The sequence below is a fragment of the Dipodomys merriami genome, unplaced genomic scaffold (genome assembly GCF_024711535.1).
Source record: "Dipodomys merriami isolate MVZ:Mamm:240054 unplaced genomic scaffold, mDipMer1.0.p SCAF_125, whole genome shotgun sequence".
NCBI lineage: Eukaryota > Metazoa > Chordata > Mammalia > Rodentia > Heteromyidae > Dipodomys > Dipodomys merriami.
Genome location: NW_027202549.1, coordinates 2,143,248 through 2,157,754, shown reverse-complemented (window position 1 = coordinate 2,157,754; position 14,507 = coordinate 2,143,248). Strand labels below are relative to the sequence as shown.

Here is a 14,507-nt window from a genome sequence, read left to right as displayed (position 1 = left end):
GGGAGGCTGAGATCTGAGGATTGCAGTTCAAAGCCAGCCCAGGGCAGGAAAGTCTATGAGACTCTTATCTCCAATGAACCCCCCAAGAGCTGGAAGTGGAGCTAAAACTCAAGAGGTGGAAGGCTAGCACAACAACTCAGACAGCATATAGGTCTTGAGTTCAAGCCTAAGCGCGCACACACACACACACACACACACACACACACACACAAACACACACACACACACACACACACACACACACACACACACACACACAAAGAATCTTGTCTCCAGTTAACCGGCAAAAAAGCCAGAAGTGGAGGTATGGCTCAAGTGGTTGAGCACCAGCCTTGAATGAAAAAGCAAGAGTAGGAAGCAGAGTTCAAATAAAACTTCTTTTCCTTTTTCTCTTTCTTTCTTTTTCTTTTTCTCTTTCCTTTCCTCCCTTCCTTCTTTCCTTCCTTCTTTCTTTCCTTCCTTCCTTCCTTCCTTTCCTTCCTTTCCTTCCTTTCCTTCCTTTCCTTCCTTTCCTTCCTTCCCTTCCCTTCCCTTCCCTTCCCTTCCCTTCCCTTCCTTCCTTCCTTCCTTCCTTCCTTCCTTCCTTCCTTCCTTCCTTCCTTCCTTCCTCCCTTCCCTTCCCTTCCCTTCCCTTCCCTTCCCTTCCCTTCCCTTCCCTTCCCTTCCCTTCCTTCCTTCCTTCCTTCCTTCCTTCCTTCCTTCCTTCCTTCCTTCCTTCCTTCCTTCCTTCCTTCCTTCCCTTCCCTTCCCTTCCCTTCCCTTCCCTTCCCTTCCCTTCCCTTCCCTTCCCTTCCCTTCCCTTCCTTCCTTCCTTCCTTCCTTCCTTCCTTCCTTCCTTCCTCCCTTCCCTTCCCTTCCCTTCCCTTCCCTTCCCTTCCCTTCCCTTCCCTTCCCTTCCCTTCCCTTTGCTTTCTTTCCTTTCTGGCTTTCTTGCTTTCTTGCTTTCTTTGCTTGCCTTCCTTCCTTCCTTCCTTCCTCTTTTTTGTGGGGGGCAGCTTGAACTCAAGGCCTGGGTGCTCTTCCTGATGCTCTTTGTGCTCAAAGCTAGCACTCTACCACTTGAGTCACAGTCCCATTTCCGGCTTTTTCTGAGTAGTTTACTAGAGATAAAAAGGTTCACGGACTTTCCTGCCTGGGCTGGCTTTGAACTGCGATCCTCAGATCTCAGCCTCCCGAGTAGCTAGGATGACAGGCCTGAGCCAGTAGCAACCCGGCTAACAGTGATAGATGCAAATCCCGCTCCAGGCTGGCTTTTGAACCGACAACCTTCAAATCTCCAGGAGCTCCTAAATAGCTAGGGTGACAGCGCACCTGGCCTAGAGACATGACAGGCTGACATGAACTTCTCCCTTTCCCTGAGTGCGCACGCGCCGTTCTTCCCTCCCTAGATCTTTTCCTCAGAGTGCTTAATGAAGACACCCAGAGGCAGCAGCCCTGTGTATTTCTCTGTGCCGTTTGCTTCAAGCATCCAAGCTGGCTGGAACCCCAGGAGGGAAAACAGGATCACGGTGTTGTACCGTGCAGGCAGTACTGGTGGAAAAACCGCCGGATTTGTGACCTTTGATGTGACCAAGGAGATGGCGGGAGGTAGCACTGTCATCCTGGGTAGGTTATGACACACACACACACACGCACACACACACACATACACACACACTCAATTAGTATAAATGTAGGGAGATGGATCCTGCCTACAGAAAAAGGGACGGGAAGCTGGGCACCGGTGGGCTCTTCCTTGCTACTCAGGGAGGCTGGAGATTCGAGGATTGTGGTTGGAGGCCAACCCGAGCAGAAGTCTCCGACACTCTTGATCACTCAGGACCAATCAACAAAGACCAGGAGTGGAGGTGTGGCTTCAGTAGTGGAGAGCTAGCCTGGAGCAGAACAACTCGAGAGAGACAGCACCCAGGTCCTGAATTCAAGTCCCAGAACTGTGGTCCAAAATAAAAAGGGAGGGAGGAGAGGCACCAAAAAAATATGAGGCCATGCCTGTTGGACTCTTGTTTACCCAAGTGGACTTCTCTCCCAAGTCTAATTGATCTAGTGGGCAGACCTATTTACGTTTCCATTAAGGGGTAAGTTCCCATGCCCTTTTCCTACTGGACTTCTAGTTTCCATGTTGGAGTTGTGGTTTCTCATCCATGGTCTTTTTCTTTTCCCGTGCCAGTCCTGGGACTTGAACTCAGGGCCTGGGAATGTAGCTTTGTGGTAGAGTGCTTGCCTAGCATCCATGAAACCCTGGATTCAATTCCTTAGAACCACATACACAGAAAAAGCTGGAGGTGGCGTTGTGGCTCAAGTGGTAGAGTGCTAGCCTTGAGCAAAAAGAAGCTCAGGGACAGTGCCCAGGCCCTGAGTTCAAGCCCTATAACCAACACACAGTCACACACAGTGAGAGAGAGACAGAGACAGAGACAGAGACAGTGCCAGCAGCCTGGGCAAGACATATATCCCTGAGATTTTTTTTGTTGTTGTCAGTTGTAGGACTTGAACTCTGGGCCTAGGCACTGTTCCTCAGCTCTTCAGCTCAAGGCTGAAGAATCGAACCCAGGGCCTCATGCATGTAAGGCAAGCACTCTACCACTGAGCCACCTTCCCAGCCCCCCCCCAACTCCATTTTTGGATCATTCAAAAGAAAACCTGGAATTGGAGGTGTGGTTCAAACGGTAGAGTGCCATCCTTGAGGGGAATAAAAAACACACACACAAGAGTTCGAGGTCTTGAGTTTTATTGAGTGCCAGTATGGGCCTGCGCACACACCCCTGTGTCCTTATGATATAGTTCAATGGATGAAATCCCACGTTCTGTCATTTGAGATCAAATCATTGTGTATTTTGTGTTCAATTTGTGTGAGGATGATATGTTTGCTCTGATGTGAATAATTTAAAGTTTGCCTTCAGGTAGGTATAGATGTATTCCTGTCTGTCTGTCTGTCTCTCTCTCTCTCTTACCTCTCTCTTCCTCTTACCCCTCTCTTCCTCTCCTGTCTCTGCCTCTATTTCTAACTCTGTCAATCTACCTCTCTAGATAGATACCCTTTCCACCTCTCTACTTCTCTCCCGAACTTCTTTCTTTATATCTCCATTTCTGTCTTCTCTCTCTCCCTACCTCTATTCCCCCCCTCTCACTTCTCCTACGGATCCTACAGATCTACCTCTTCCAATCCACATCTTTTTTTTTTTGGGGGGGGGTCCAAACTTGGTACCTGATGCTTTTGCTCATTGGTTAGTGCTCTACCAACTGAGCCACACCCCCAAGTACTCTGTTACAATTCTACTTTTCTCTGTATCTCCCACCCATCTCTCTGTCTAGATATATAATGTATCTATTTGTGTCTACCTCTGGACTTTTATCTCTAGATGCATCTATTTCTCTAGCTCATGTACCTGCCTTTATCCATCTCTCTTTGCAGCTTTTTCTGTCTGCCTCTAGCTCTGCTGCTTTCTCTACCTACTTCTCCTTCCCTATCTACATCTACCTCTTTATCCATCATCTTGGACCTCTTCTCAATCATCCTCTCCCCCTCTGCTCAATCACCTCTACCCATCTCCTCCCTATCTGTTCATCCCTCTCTACCAGCCTAGCAGATCTCAGCCTCCTGACTAGCTAGAAGGACAGGTGTGAGCCACTGGCACCCAGCCTCTTTATATTGATCTACAAGGAGGCTTGTGTGTATTTTGCATGAAACCAGGACGTCAGATCGCCCATTTCCTGCTGCCGGGTAACATGAAGAACCCGCGCTGGATGGGAGTGAGTGAAAACGATGTGGTGGTTTTTGGGAGTGGAAACTGTCTGCAACTCTTCAGTATCTACGGCAATAAACTGCTGCACTTTGACCACACAAGCTATGTCAGTCAGCTATTGGTGGTAGGTGCCAGGCTTTTCTTACCCTGCTGAGTTCATCCCTCCTCCTCCTCCTCCTCCTCCTCCTCCTCCTCCTCCTCTTCTTCCTCCATCCTGGGGCTTGAACTCACGGCCTGGGCATTATCCCTGAGCTTTTTTGCTCAAGGCTAGCACTCTACCATTTGAACCACAACACCACTTCTGGCTTTTTCTGTGCATGTGGTGCCGAGGAATGGAACCCAGGGCCTCATGCATGCGAGGCAAGCACTCTACCACTGAGCCACCTTCCCAGCCCACAGTTTTGTTTTTGTTTTTCTTTTATAATGCCTTTGACCACTCACATCCGGGTATCTGTTCTTTGAAGGACTCCGTCCGCGTCATCGCCTGTGTGTGTGGCGCTCTGCACCTGTACCTGTGGGAGGAGGCCGGCCATGCCCCGTACCTCAAGAGCTGCTGTGTCCTGAGGTTCCAGGAAAAGGAATTTTCCACAATCTTGTAAGTTCTGCTTTGTGTCTTACGCTTGCCCTAAACACTTTATTAAATGGACTGGGAAGGTGGCTCAGTGGTAGAGCGCTTGCCTCGCATGCATGAGGCCCTGGGTTTGATTCCTCAGCACCACATAAATAGGAAAAGCCGGAAGTGGCGCTGTGGCTCAAGTGGTAGAGCACTAGCCTTGAACTGAAGAGCTGAGGGATAGCGCCCAGGCCCAGAGTTCAAGCCCTACGACCAACCAAAAAATGAAAGCAATGGAAGCCTCAAGCAAAGAAGCCAAGTGGGAGCCCAAAACCCTTGAGTTCAAGCCCCAAATACCAGAGCCTCCCCCCACCCCACAAAGGGATGTATGTGTTTTATGTCAGCATATCAATCTGGGTTGAATGTTAATACTGAGTTTTGTTGTTGTTTTTTCCCTGCTTTTGTGTTTTGGCCGTCCTGGGGCCTGAACTCAGGGCCTGGGCGCTGTCCCTCAGCTCTTCAGCTCAAGGCTAGTGTCCTACCACTGAGCCACCTTCCCAGCCCCACTTCTGGCTTTTTCTAAGTAGTTCATTCTAGATAGGCTCATGGACTTTCCTATCCTAGGGTTGGCTTTGAACCCCAATCCTCGAACCTCAGCGTTTGAGTAGCTTGGACTAAAGGCATGTACTGGAACCTGGCCCCAAGATTTTCGCTTTTTTCTTTTGTTTCTTTTGTGCTAGTTCTGTTTCTTGAACTCAGATCCTGCATGCTATTTCTTTTCTCTTTTATTTTTTTTGCCAGTCCTGGGCCTTGAACTCAGGGCCTAAACACTGTCCCCGAGCTTCTTTTTGCTCAAGGCTAGCACTCTACCACTTGAGCCACAGCACTTCTGGCTTTTTCTGTGTATGTGGTACTGAGGGATGGAACCCAGGGCTTCATGCATGCTAGGCAAGCACTCTACCATCAAGCCACATTCTCAGACATCACTAAACTTTCTTTCAACAGCTCGAGCCATCTAGCCTGTGATAATGTGAGCATGGTTTGCTCCTTCTTTGAAACGGAGGGTAGTGTGCTTGTTCTGTTTGCCTTGAAGAGATAAAAATCGAAGTAAATAGATTAGCCTTGTATTCTCTCCAATGTAATAAATAATTTGTTCGCAAGTCACAAAAATAGTGGTGTGTGTGTGTGTGTGTGTGCTATTAACAAGTGGTGAGCCAGGAGCCTGTAATACTAGCTCCTTGGTGGGGGAGGCCTGAGAAGAGGAGGATCGTAATTTGAGGCCAGCCTATATGGATAAAGCTTAGGCAACCTTTTTTCAACCTGTCAACTTGGTACATTAGCAGTACCTGTCATCCTAAACTACTTTGGAGGCAGAGAATGGGAGGATTGCAGTTCCACACCAACCTGGGCAGAAAAAGTTGGTGAGATTCAGTCTCCATGGAGTAAAGGTTGGGTGTGGCAGTGCATGCTTGTAATCCCAGACAATGGGAGACCTAAAGTAGGTAGAGATTCAAACACACACCTGTAATCCTAGCTACTCAGGAGGCTGAGATCTGAGGATCTCAGTTCAAATCCAGCCTGTGCAGGAAAGCCCATGAGGCCTTCCCCCTCCACTCCCAGATCATGGGGCTTGAACTCTGGGCCTGGGCACTATCCCTCAGCTCTTCAGCCAAAGGCTAATGCCTTACCACTTGAGCAACAGCACCACTTCCAGTTTTCTGGTGGTTTATTGGAGATAAGAGTCTCACGGATTTTCCTGCCCAGGCTGGCTTTGAACCATGATCTTCAGATCTCAGCCTCCTGAGTAGCTAGGGTGACAGGCATGAGCCACCGGCTCCTGGCTTGAGACTCTTTTTAAAAAAAAAATGCTGGTCCTCGGACTTGAACTCAGGGCCTACCACTTGAGCCAGTGCCACTTCTGACTTTTTCTGTGATTAAGACATGAGTCTTATGGACCTTCTTGCTCCAGCTGGCTTTGAATTGAGATCCTCAGATCCAGCCTCCTGAATAGCTAGGATTATAGGCGTGAGCCACTGGCACCCAACTCCAATCATCTCCAATTAATTATGAAAAAGCCAAAAGTAGAGTTATGTCTCAAATGGTAGAATGCTAACCTTGAGCACAAGAGCTCAAAGACAATGCCCAGGACCTTAGTTCAAGACCTGGATAGCAACGGAAAACCTATCCTAAAAATGACCAAATGGGTGAATTGTAACTCGAGTGTCTTGCAGCTGGGTGCTGATGGCTCACACCTGTCATCCTAGCTACATAGGAGGCTGAGATCTGAGGATGGCAGTTCAAAGCCAGCCCAGGCAGGAAAGTCTGTGAGACTCTTCTCTCCAATGAACCACCACAAAACTGGAAGTGGCGCTGTGGCTCAAAGTGGTAGAGTGCTAGTCTTTGGCTGAAGAGCTGAGAGACAGTGCCCAGGCCCAGAGTTCAAGCCCCAGGACTGACCAAAAAAAAAAAAAAAAGTCCATGAGATTCTCATTTCTAATTAACCACCAAAGAGCCAGAAGTATAGGCTATGGCTCAAGAGGTAGAATCTCAGGCTTGACTGAAAAAGCTAAAGGAAAGTGTCCAGGCCCTGAGTTCAAGCCCCAGGACCAGCACATATACATAACAAAAAATAAATCCCTTTAGATCTAACCACAGCCCAGGGCAAGAGGTGGAGGTAGGAAGAGACCTGAAGGAGGGGGTCTTGAGTCCCCTTCCTGGTGGCTTGCATTCAGGAATGTAAACCCATGGATTTACAACCTGGTCAGCCAGGGTAGGAGATACGGTGCTGAGTGGCCTTTAGCATCCTTTCTTTGGTCGATCCTGGGGCTTGAACTCTGGGCCTGGGTGCTGCCCCTGAGCTCTTCAGCTCAAGGCTAGTGCTCTACCACCTGAGTCACAGCACCACTTCCGGTTTTCTGATGGTTCATTGGAGAGAAAAGTCTCACAGACTTTCCTGCCTGGGCTGGCTTTGAACCATGATCCTCAGATCTCAGCCTCCTGAGTAGCTGGGATGACAGGCATGAGCCACCAGCACTGGGCTTTAGCATCCTTTTTTAAACAGTCTTGCTTCCAGGTGATAAAAGACTGATAGCCACAGATCTCTGGGCCAACTTTCCTCCTCCATTTGCCCTTCCTTTCATTCAATCTGTTGGCCACCCCACCGTAGTTTTTTTTTTGTCTTGTTACATCATTTCAACTCTTGCCTTAATGTAAAACCACCACTGAACCCTCAGTTCCACCAGACAGCCACATGGTGGCGGTAGAGCTCTAACTCACCTGAGGTTGAAGCCTGGGCTTTCCAGCTCCACGTTCTTTATATACCTGAAGGGTTTCTTGTTCGTTTTGTCCACTCCTACGGCTTGAACTCAGGGCCTGGGCACTGTCCCTGCATTTCTTTTACACAAGACTAGCACTTTACTACTTGACCTACAGTTTCCCCTTCTGGCTTTTTTCTGTGATTAATTGGAAAGAAGTCGCATGGACTTTCCTGCCCAGATTGGCTTTGAACCATGATCCTCAGATCTCAGCTTCCTGAGTAGATAGGATGAGAGGTGTGAGCCCCCAGCGCCTGGCTTCTACATCCCCTTTAGAATATCAATAAACAGCCCTAAGTTCAAATCCCAGTCTGGGCATAAAAAAAATAAAATTCCTTCCAAATAGCATGACAATATCTTTGTTTTCAATCTCTGGCAAACTTATAGTTGGATAAACCATGGTCCTTAATTAGAACAGAGAACCATGAATCATGTCAGCTGATCTACGTGTTTTCAGGATGTGTTTATTCTCTAATGTGTCCTACGGGAGCCTGGCAGGAGATACACAAATACCAATACAGATTAGTGGTCGGGCTGGGAAGGTGGCTTAGTGGTAGAGTGCTTGCCTAGCATGCATGAAGCCCTGGGATCAATTTCTCAGTACCACATACACAGAAAAAGCCAGAAGTGGCACTGTGGCTCAAGTGATGAGTGCTAGCCTTGAGCAGAAGAAGCTCAGGGACAGTGCCCAGGTCCTGAGTTCAAGTCCCACAACCAACATAGAAGAATTAAATTAAAAAAATTTAAATGGTGGCTCTCAGACACCAGTGGCTTAGGACTGTAATTCTAGTGACTCAGGAGGCTGAGATCTGAGAATTGTGGTTCAAAGCCAGCTCACGTGGCAAAGTCTGGGAGACTATCTAGCACAAAGCTGCGGTTCAAGGAGTAGTGATCTCTCCTGGAGCCAAAAAGCCTGGGGACAGTGTTTCAGGCCCTGAGTTCAAGTCCTAGGACTGGCACAAAAATCAAATATAGCAAGACAGAAATGGGGCTATGGATAGTCAGAACCTTGGAGACCCCTGTAACCTGGAGTTGGGTATTGTGATGCCATGCTATCCCAACCCCTTTCAGAAGCGGAACCTAGGGGCTGGGAAGGTGGCTCAGTGGCAGAGCGCTTGCCTTGCATGCCTGAGGCCCTGGGTTCGATTCCTCAGCACCACATAAACAAAAAGAAAAAAGCTGGAAGTGGCGCTGTGGCTCAAGCGGTAGAGCGCTAGCCTTGAGCTGAAGCAGCTCAGGGACAGCGCCCAGGCCCAGAGTTCAAGCCCCAGGACTGGCCAAAAACAAACCAAAATAGGGTGTCCACCAGGGGTAGGCTCCATGAAGAAGTTGGGGACCCTCCCCACCCCGCTTTCCTCAGTGCCACCCAGCACAAACCCTTTCATCCTAGGCCACACACAACAGATTCCACACAGTGTGTTATCTTTTAATGAAGAGCTGGGTCCATGGGCTTACCCCCCTTCTACCCAGAATCCCCTGCAACAGGCACCCCTCAACCCTGGCTCCCTGGGAGGCAGGGAATCGGGGGTGGGGGTGTGGGGGGGGGGAGGACGAGTTGCCTAGATAAGACATTATCTCTCTGACTTTGGACAGGACAGCAGGGTGCTAGATCGAGGACCAGGGGGAGAAGCTGGGGAGGAAGGGCTCATTGCCTTCCTCTGATGGAACAAAAGTGAAAAAACCACACTAGTGCTCAGGAACCAATTCAGACTCCCCTCCCCCCCACCCCCAATCCCCAGGGGTCTGGAGGCCCTTCCAGCCATTCTAGAACCCTCCCCCCCCCTCCCAGCTCCTTTCAGCCTGATACCCCTCCAGGAAGTAGCCCTCAGGGCTATTCCTGCCCCGGCCCTGAACCCCACCGCCATGAGTTTTTAAAGCCCCCGGGTCTTGCCAGGTCGGGGAGAGGGGGGCAAAGCCACCCCACAGACACGCAGCCACCTTCCACTAACTCTGCTTTGTCAGTCACTACAGGCCTCTAAGAAGGTGGCGGGTTTTCTCTCTCTCTCGACGCTGAGGCCGCCCAGAGAGGCACGAGGCCCCGGCAGACCAGGGCATTGCGTCCTGGGGTCGCTTTTTATAGGTCTGTGACCTTGTTCTCCACAGCTGCTGCAATCTGTTGGAGTCGGTAGCCCAGCTGCATCTTCTGGGCCGTACCATCTTCCTCCAGGGCCGTGATGATCTGAAACACAAGATGGAGACCATCAGGCTCTCATGGCAAACTGAAATGGGCCTGGGGGGGTGGGCTGGCACGCACAGGGGGCGAAGGGAGCCCCTCACTTACCGATATTGTGATTTCAGGACTTTGAGAGCCATGACTGCTTTTCTTTTCTTTTTGGTCAGTGGTAGGACTTGAACTCAGGGCCTGGGCTCTATCCCCTGAGCTTTTTCAAGGCTAGCACTCTACCACTTTGAGCCACAGCTCCACTCCCAAGTTTTTGGGTGTGTTCATTGGAGCTAAAAGAGTCTCATAGACTTTCCTGTCCCGGGCTGCCTTGGGACCATGATCCTCAGATCTCAGCCTCCTGAGTAGCTAGGATGTCAGGCGAAAGCCTCGGGTGCCTGGCCAGCCTACTTTGTGTTGGTGTATTTGTTCAGTCTCGCTCAGGCTAACTCAGAATCCTCCTAATAACTTCAGCCTCCCGAGGGCTGGGACTAAAGGCATATGTTATAGAGCATGAAGGATTGGTGAGGGTGGGGAGTGACATTGTTCATTCGAGTACCCAGCAATATCTACCTCCCCTGTTCAAAGTTGTTCTGAGTGGAGATGGTTCCCCCCCCATACACACTCTAGGTTTCTCCCCACCATCCCCTCAACCTCATCGACAAGGCCCAGAGTCTACCTACCTGATCATAGTATTTGTTGATATACTTGTAAAGTTCATGCAGGGCCACTCGTGCCCCGAGGTCTCCAGAGCAGTTCTAGGGAGAAAGATAATAGAGATGAGGGGTGCAGTCAGCCCTGGCAGGAGACCCAGGATCCTAGGGAATGGGGAGAAGAAGAGACGGGGAGCTTCCTTTTCAGAGGAGGCCTCACTCGGGAGTCAGAAGAATAGGTCCTGGGCCTCCATGACAGGAAGGGACCTGCGGGTCTGGGGCTCCACGAGGACCCTGCCTCTTAGCTTAATTCTCCCCTCCCCCCCATTCATCAGATAACCAAGCAGGACAGAGGTTGTTTGCTGTCTAGAGACCCAGTGTAACTCTGTTCTAACTCCAGGTATTTCCTCAGGTTGCTCATTCCCATGCCCTTCATCTCACTAGTGGAGCTCTTACAGGGACCCAATGAAAGCAAGCATTGTGTGAAGGACTCAGCACACAGCACCCTGTGAAGGACTCAGCACATAGCTATATCCTACAAATAGAGTTAGGGTACTTTCATTAGTATCATCATTATTTCAGAAACACTTCACAAAGGCCCCAAGTTCACATTTAGCTGTGGTTTGTTTTTTTTGGGTGTGTGTGTGTGTGTGTGTAGGGGGCCAGACATGGGGCTTGAACTCAAAGCTTAGGGTCACTGTCTCTGAGCTCTTTTGCTCAAGGCTAGAGCTCTACTACTTTGAGCCACAATTCCACTCCCAGTTTCCTGGTGGTTCCTTGGACATAGAGAGTCCCACAGACTTCCTGCCAGGGCTGGGCGTTGTTTTTGTTTTTGTTGGTTGTGGGGCTAGAACTCTGGGCCTGGCACTGTCCCTGAGCTCTTCAGCTCAAGGTGAGTGCCCTACCACGTTCCTGCCCGGGCTGGCTTTGAACCATGATCCTCAGATCTCAGCCTCCTGAGTAGCTAGGATGACAGGCGTGAACCTCCAGCACTGATGATGAGGGTATGGGGTCCTGCACCCACAAGCTCCTAGGGAAGCTGGGGTCCCACGGAAGCCCCTTTAAAGGAACAGTGTAAAATGGGAGGGTGGACGGGGGAGACCATGATTGTTAAGGCAGGATGTCTGGGCCCAAACCAAAAGCAGAGGGACATCTTACCCGGGACAGCTCAGCCAGGACAGAGTTCATCTCTTGGTCACTGGCAGGGATGGTCTGTCTGATGTCTGCATAGTACCTGCCAGAAAGCCCAAGATGGCAGCTGCTGGGTAAATGCACGGCCAAGGCTGCGCCAGTACTCACCCCAGGCCCCACCTGGCCCCTCCTCCCGACCACGCCTACCTCCCAGGCTACACCCACCACCATTCCAGGCCACGCCCCTCACCTCCTTAAGGCCACACCCCTCCCCTGTACCTCTCCACCATCTGCTTGTATCTGGGAATATCCCGAGCGTAGAGAAGCTTGTTGATGGGGGAATCCTGAGGCCGGAGGGACAGCGGTGAAAGATGAAGACAGGGCCCCTGTTAGGATCATCAGCTCCCTCCCTGCGTTTCCCTGGACTGCTAGAGCTTTAAAACTGAACATCAGCTGGGCCAGGCGCTGGTGGCTCACACCTGTCATCCTAGCTACTCAGGAGGCTGAGATCAGAGGATCACAGCTCAAAGCCAGGCCTGGGCAGGAAAGTTCCTGAGACTCTGATCTCTAACGAGCCACCAGAAAACCAGCTCACAGTGGTTTAGAGTGATAGAGAGCACTCGTCTTGAGTGAGAAAGCACAGCGACAGCACCCAGGCCCCAAGTTCAAGCCCCACGACTGACCAAAACACACAAAAAAACTCAGGCCCCAATGGAAGCCTGACCTCTCCGCAGATGGAGGCATAGGAGGATCTTGGGGGTCCCTGGGACCCCTCCTTCTCCCACGTCCCCAACAGCCAATCGATAGTTGGTGCCCTGTCCCCCTGGGAGTCTGGAGAGAAAGCCTTTCCCCTAATCCACCTCCTTAAAATTCTCAGGAACATTCTAGAAGCTATGTGCATCTACCAAGACCTCCCTATCCCCTTAACTACCCCATCCTTTCCCGTCCACTTACCCGGCCCAGCTTGTGATCAGCCAGGGTGCAAGCATCCATGAAGGTCTGGGCGATGACCAGGAGCACCGCGTCCATGTTATCTGACGTCTGTACATCGAACACGAACTGTGGGTTTTTGATGATATTGATCCAGAACCTCAGCGGTAAACTGTGGGTGAGGCAGACGTAGCCCATGAGCATGCTGGGAAAGCAGCAAGGAAAACCACCCCTCTCCCCCCACACATAATCATATGCCCCAAATCCCCCCCCTTGCTGCTTTGTTGCTCAAGGCTGGTACTCTACCACTTGAACCACGATGCCACTTCCGGCTTTTCTGTGTATGTGGTACTGAGGAATCGAACCTGGGGCTGCGTGCGTGCGTGCTAGGCGAGCGCTCTACCACTAAGCCACGTGCCCAGCCCTTCATACCTGTTGGTTTTCCAGATATGGATAGTGTCCTGGTCAGAGATGCCATGTTGGTGGGCCTGCTCGTCCAGCAGGTCGAAGAAATACTTGACCGCCAGAGGCACCGGGCGGCTGGTGCTGAGGATCACCTGGAATAGGTCGTCCACGAACTTCTGCAGGGTGCCCTAGGGGAAGACAGCGGGGAGTCAAGAGGGTATACTCAGCCAGGGGCCCTCAGCCTCACCTGACCCCCACTTGTCCCACGGCATAACAACCCCCCCCCCAAAAAAAACCCTGAGTAGTCATCTTCCTCCCTCATAGCCCAGACTCTTACTGGGCCCTGTCCCCCAATCCTAGGCCCTGTCCCCCAATCCCGGGCCTTGTCCCCCAATCCCGGGCCCTGTCCCCCAATCCCGGGCCCTGTCCCCCAATCCTGGGCCCTGTCCCCCAATCCTGGGCCCTGTCCCCCAATCCTGGGCCCTGTCCCCCAATCCCAGGCCCTGTCCCCCAATCCCGGGCCTTGTCCCCCAATCCTGGGCCTTGTCCTCTTGTCCCTAACCCTGGGCCTGCCCCCATCTTGACCCTGTCTCTCATCCTGAGCCCTGTCCCCCATCCCAGGCCCTGTGCTCCCCTCCCCCCCCCCCCCCCCCCCGGTCCCACCTTCATGGACAGCAGGCGGGTCAGGTAGATCTCAGGGATAGCCTTGGCTCGCTCCCGCTCCCCGCCCCGGAGGCTGCCTCTCCTGGGCCTGGGAGGTTCAGGTTCCTCAGTTGGCTTCACCAGGTGCCAGGGCCGGATGCCGCCCTCGTCCACATCTTCCAGCATCGGGGTCCCTGGGCCAAGACCATAGAGTTTGTCCACCCACCCCCGCCGCAGATGCCACCGGCCCTGGGTCTCCCTGGCTCTACCACTCCAGGTCCTGCCAATGGGCCCCAAAGTAGAGGAACCAGAATAAGGTTCCTTTGGGGAAAAGGAAGATGGGTAGAAGCCTACCCTAAATCTAACCCTTCCCTTCCCCCCGCTCCCTTTTTTTTTGGTTGGTCATAGGGCTTGAACTCAGGGCCTGGGCGCTGTCCCTGAGCTCTTTGCTCAAGGCTAGTGCTCTAGTACTTTGAGCCACAGCGCCACTTCCGGTTTCCTGATGCTTAATCGGAGCTCAGAGTCCTCACAGACTTTCCTGCCTGGGCTGGCTTCGAACTGTGATCCTCAGATCTCAGCCTCCTGAGTAGCTAGGATGACAGGCGAGAGCCCCTGGTGCCTGGCTGGATCCTTCCCTTATTATAAGGACTAGGCAAGCAAAGCCAGTGCAGAGGACCCAAATACTGGGGGGCAGGGGTGGGGGGGAGTGGGAAGGAGGGGGGGAGTGGGAAGGAGGGGGGAAGGTACTCACTTTCTCCAGGGACGTAATCCTGGTTTTCTCGGAGGACATGCTTGGTGAGGCAGGGGACAAGCGCCACAGTAGCTCCATCTGGCACCTGCTGACCACAGCTGATGACCTCACTGCCAAGCCCCATCCCGCCCAGCCCTTCATCACGCCCTTCACCCCTCCGCAGCTTGGTCCTAGGACTTGAACTCAGGGCCTGGGCACTGTCCCTGAGCCTCTCTGTGCTCAAA

At 51.7% G+C, this 14,507-nt stretch overlaps 2 protein-coding genes across 11 annotated transcripts in view; one reads left to right on the top strand and one right to left on the bottom strand.

Annotated features, from left to right (window-relative positions):
• Positions 1-5,547, top strand: part of Fbxw12 (F-box and WD repeat domain containing 12) — a 30,250-nt gene extending 24,703 nt beyond the window's left edge. For 3 of the 5 annotated variants that reach the window (XM_070017647.1, XM_070017649.1, XM_070017648.1), the window contains 4 exons: positions 1,389-1,605; positions 3,692-3,867; positions 4,208-4,338; positions 5,302-5,546. In XM_070017647.1, coding sequence (XP_069873748.1) covers positions 1,389-1,605; positions 3,692-3,867; positions 4,208-4,338; positions 5,302-5,395 — 618 coding nt within the window. In that variant the 3' untranslated portion in view covers positions 5,396-5,546. Of the gene's footprint in view, positions 1-1,388; positions 1,606-3,691; positions 3,868-4,207; positions 4,339-5,301 lie in introns of all 5 variants that reach the window. The other 2 variants (XM_070017651.1, XM_070017650.1) reach the window with 2 other exon arrangements.
• A 3,833-nt stretch (positions 5,548-9,380) lies between these two features.
• The window catches only part of Plxnb1 (plexin B1), a 35,293-nt gene continuing 30,166 nt past the window's right edge, over positions 9,381-14,507 (bottom strand). For all 6 annotated transcript variants that reach the window (XM_070017640.1, XM_070017644.1, XM_070017645.1 and 3 more), the window contains exons 31-38: positions 14,284-14,368; positions 13,554-13,726; positions 12,918-13,078; positions 12,510-12,657; positions 11,835-11,899; positions 11,583-11,658; positions 10,455-10,529; positions 9,381-9,789 (exon numbers count right to left, since the gene is read on the bottom strand). In XM_070017640.1, the coding sequence (XP_069873741.1) occupies positions 9,685-9,789; positions 10,455-10,529; positions 11,583-11,658; positions 11,835-11,899; positions 12,510-12,657; positions 12,918-13,078; positions 13,554-13,726; positions 14,284-14,368 (888 nt within the window). In that variant the 3' untranslated portion in view covers positions 9,381-9,684. The remainder of the gene's footprint in view (positions 9,790-10,454; positions 10,530-11,582; positions 11,659-11,834; positions 11,900-12,509; positions 12,658-12,917; positions 13,079-13,553; positions 13,727-14,283; positions 14,369-14,507) is intronic.